At 62.9% G+C, this 1,566-nt stretch overlaps 1 protein-coding gene across 1 annotated transcript in view; it reads left to right on the top strand.

The window, feature by feature from the left end:
• Positions 1 to 1,069: 1,069 nt before the first annotated feature.
• Positions 1,070 to 1,566, top strand: part of Angptl4 (angiopoietin-like 4) — a gene marked incomplete in the record, with an annotated part of 6,654 nt that continues 6,157 nt past the window's right edge. Inside the window, 1 exon segment of the mRNA XM_013509151.1 lies at positions 1,070 to 1,566. Within this exon segment, the coding sequence (XP_013364605.1) occupies positions 1,292 to 1,566 (275 nt within the window).

Raw genomic sequence — 1,566 nt, 5'->3', positions numbered from 1 at the left:
TGATTTTTTTCTTTTTTCTGTACTGGGGATTGAACAGGCTTTTGCACTGAGCTATAGCTCTAGACCTTTATTCATTTCATATATATATATATAATATATATATATATATATTAGTTGTTGTTGTTTGTTTTTATTTTGTTTTTGAGACTAGGTCTTGCCACGTCACTAAGTTGCCCAGCCTGGGCTCCAATTTGTGACCTTCCTGCCTCTGCCTCCAGACTCTGGAATTACAGGTGGGTGCCGCCTCCTCCCCAACCCACAGTTTAGTGTCTGCTGGTTTTGTGCCGTCTGAAACAAGAGGCCAAAGAAGTCCCTGGGAGGCAGCTCTGGAGAAGGCCATCGGAGAGGAGCGTGGATCCTTTCCCTTGGGGCGGAAGCCGGGCGAGGGGCGAGGTGCTCTGGAATAGCTTGGCGCGGCGATGCCACCGTCAGAGAGAGGCTGAGGGGCTGGGGCGGTGGCGGGCCGGATGTGGCCGTAAAGTGGCCCGAGCGGGGGTTTCCTCCTGCCCTTCCAGTCTGCCGGGATCGGCTGGCCTGGCACGCGGCCCAGCCCGGCCAAGGGTTTGAGTGGCTGCGGGGCGCGAGGCTTCGCGTTCCAAAGGCTGCGCCGCTGGCTGCCGGCCCTGCCGAGTCAACCCGGTTCTTTTTCTTTCGTTCTTTTCCGGTTTTCTGCGCCCACCCGCCCCGCGGTTCTTCCTGGCAGGCAGGTTTGCCGTGCCAGCCTCTGTGCGGAAGGGAACACGAAGGAGAGCTCAGCCTTGCGGCACGCGCAGCAGGATCCGCTGCAGAGTCTCACTCGGCTCATCCTTTGTCCCAACCTGTCCCTTTTCAGGCTCAGAGTGCTGGGGTCTCTCCACCTCCACGCAGGGCTCTGGGCTGGGGCCAGCAGCCCTTTTCATTGCAGGAGGGAAGGAGGGAAGGAAGGAAGGAAGGCGGAACGGGAACCTTCTTTCCCCGTGTCTCAGGTTTGGCTTGAACACGGGAATACCCGGAACGGGACGACCTCGGTGACGGATGGGAACCGGAGCTGTGGTCTGCACGGTGTGGAGCCCCACTGGGGCGCCGGCAATCTGAGAAAAGGAGGCGGGGCGGAGACGCTCAAGAATCTCACAGACACCTCCGCGATGACATCCCCGGCCGGGAAGGGGCGCGGGACCCGGGGCCGCGCCTGGAGTGGGGAGGGAGCTGCCGCTTGGTCTTGGGCCCGCGGAGCGTGGGCGGCTTCCCGGAGGCCGCTAGACTCAGGAGGGGACCTCCCTGACAAGCAGTCCTCATCGCCCTGCTCCCCAACATGACCGGAGGGGGTGGCAGGAAGGTCGCCCGGTCGGGACGGCGCGAGGACCACCCCGGAACACGGCGGCAGAGGGATGGGGGGCAGCGGGCCAAGAGGGTCGCGTGTCCCGTGGTTGCCAGAGTCAGGCGCACGGTTGAGGGGGGCCGTAGCTCCGCAACCCCAAAATTCCCCGGGCTCCGGCCGCACGCAAGACCGCGCCCCTGCGCGCCCCGCCCCGCGCCTCCCGCCTGGCGCTCGCTCTATAAAAGGGGGCGTCGGACGCCGGCGGGGAC

This window comes from Chinchilla lanigera, unplaced genomic scaffold (genome assembly GCF_000276665.1).
Source record: "Chinchilla lanigera isolate Chin_1 unplaced genomic scaffold, ChiLan1.0 scaffold00162, whole genome shotgun sequence".
In the NCBI taxonomy this organism is placed as follows: Eukaryota; Metazoa; Chordata; class Mammalia; order Rodentia; family Chinchillidae; genus Chinchilla; species Chinchilla lanigera.
Note: the sequence above shows the minus strand (reverse complement) of the source record. Positions and strands in the feature narration are given on the sequence as shown.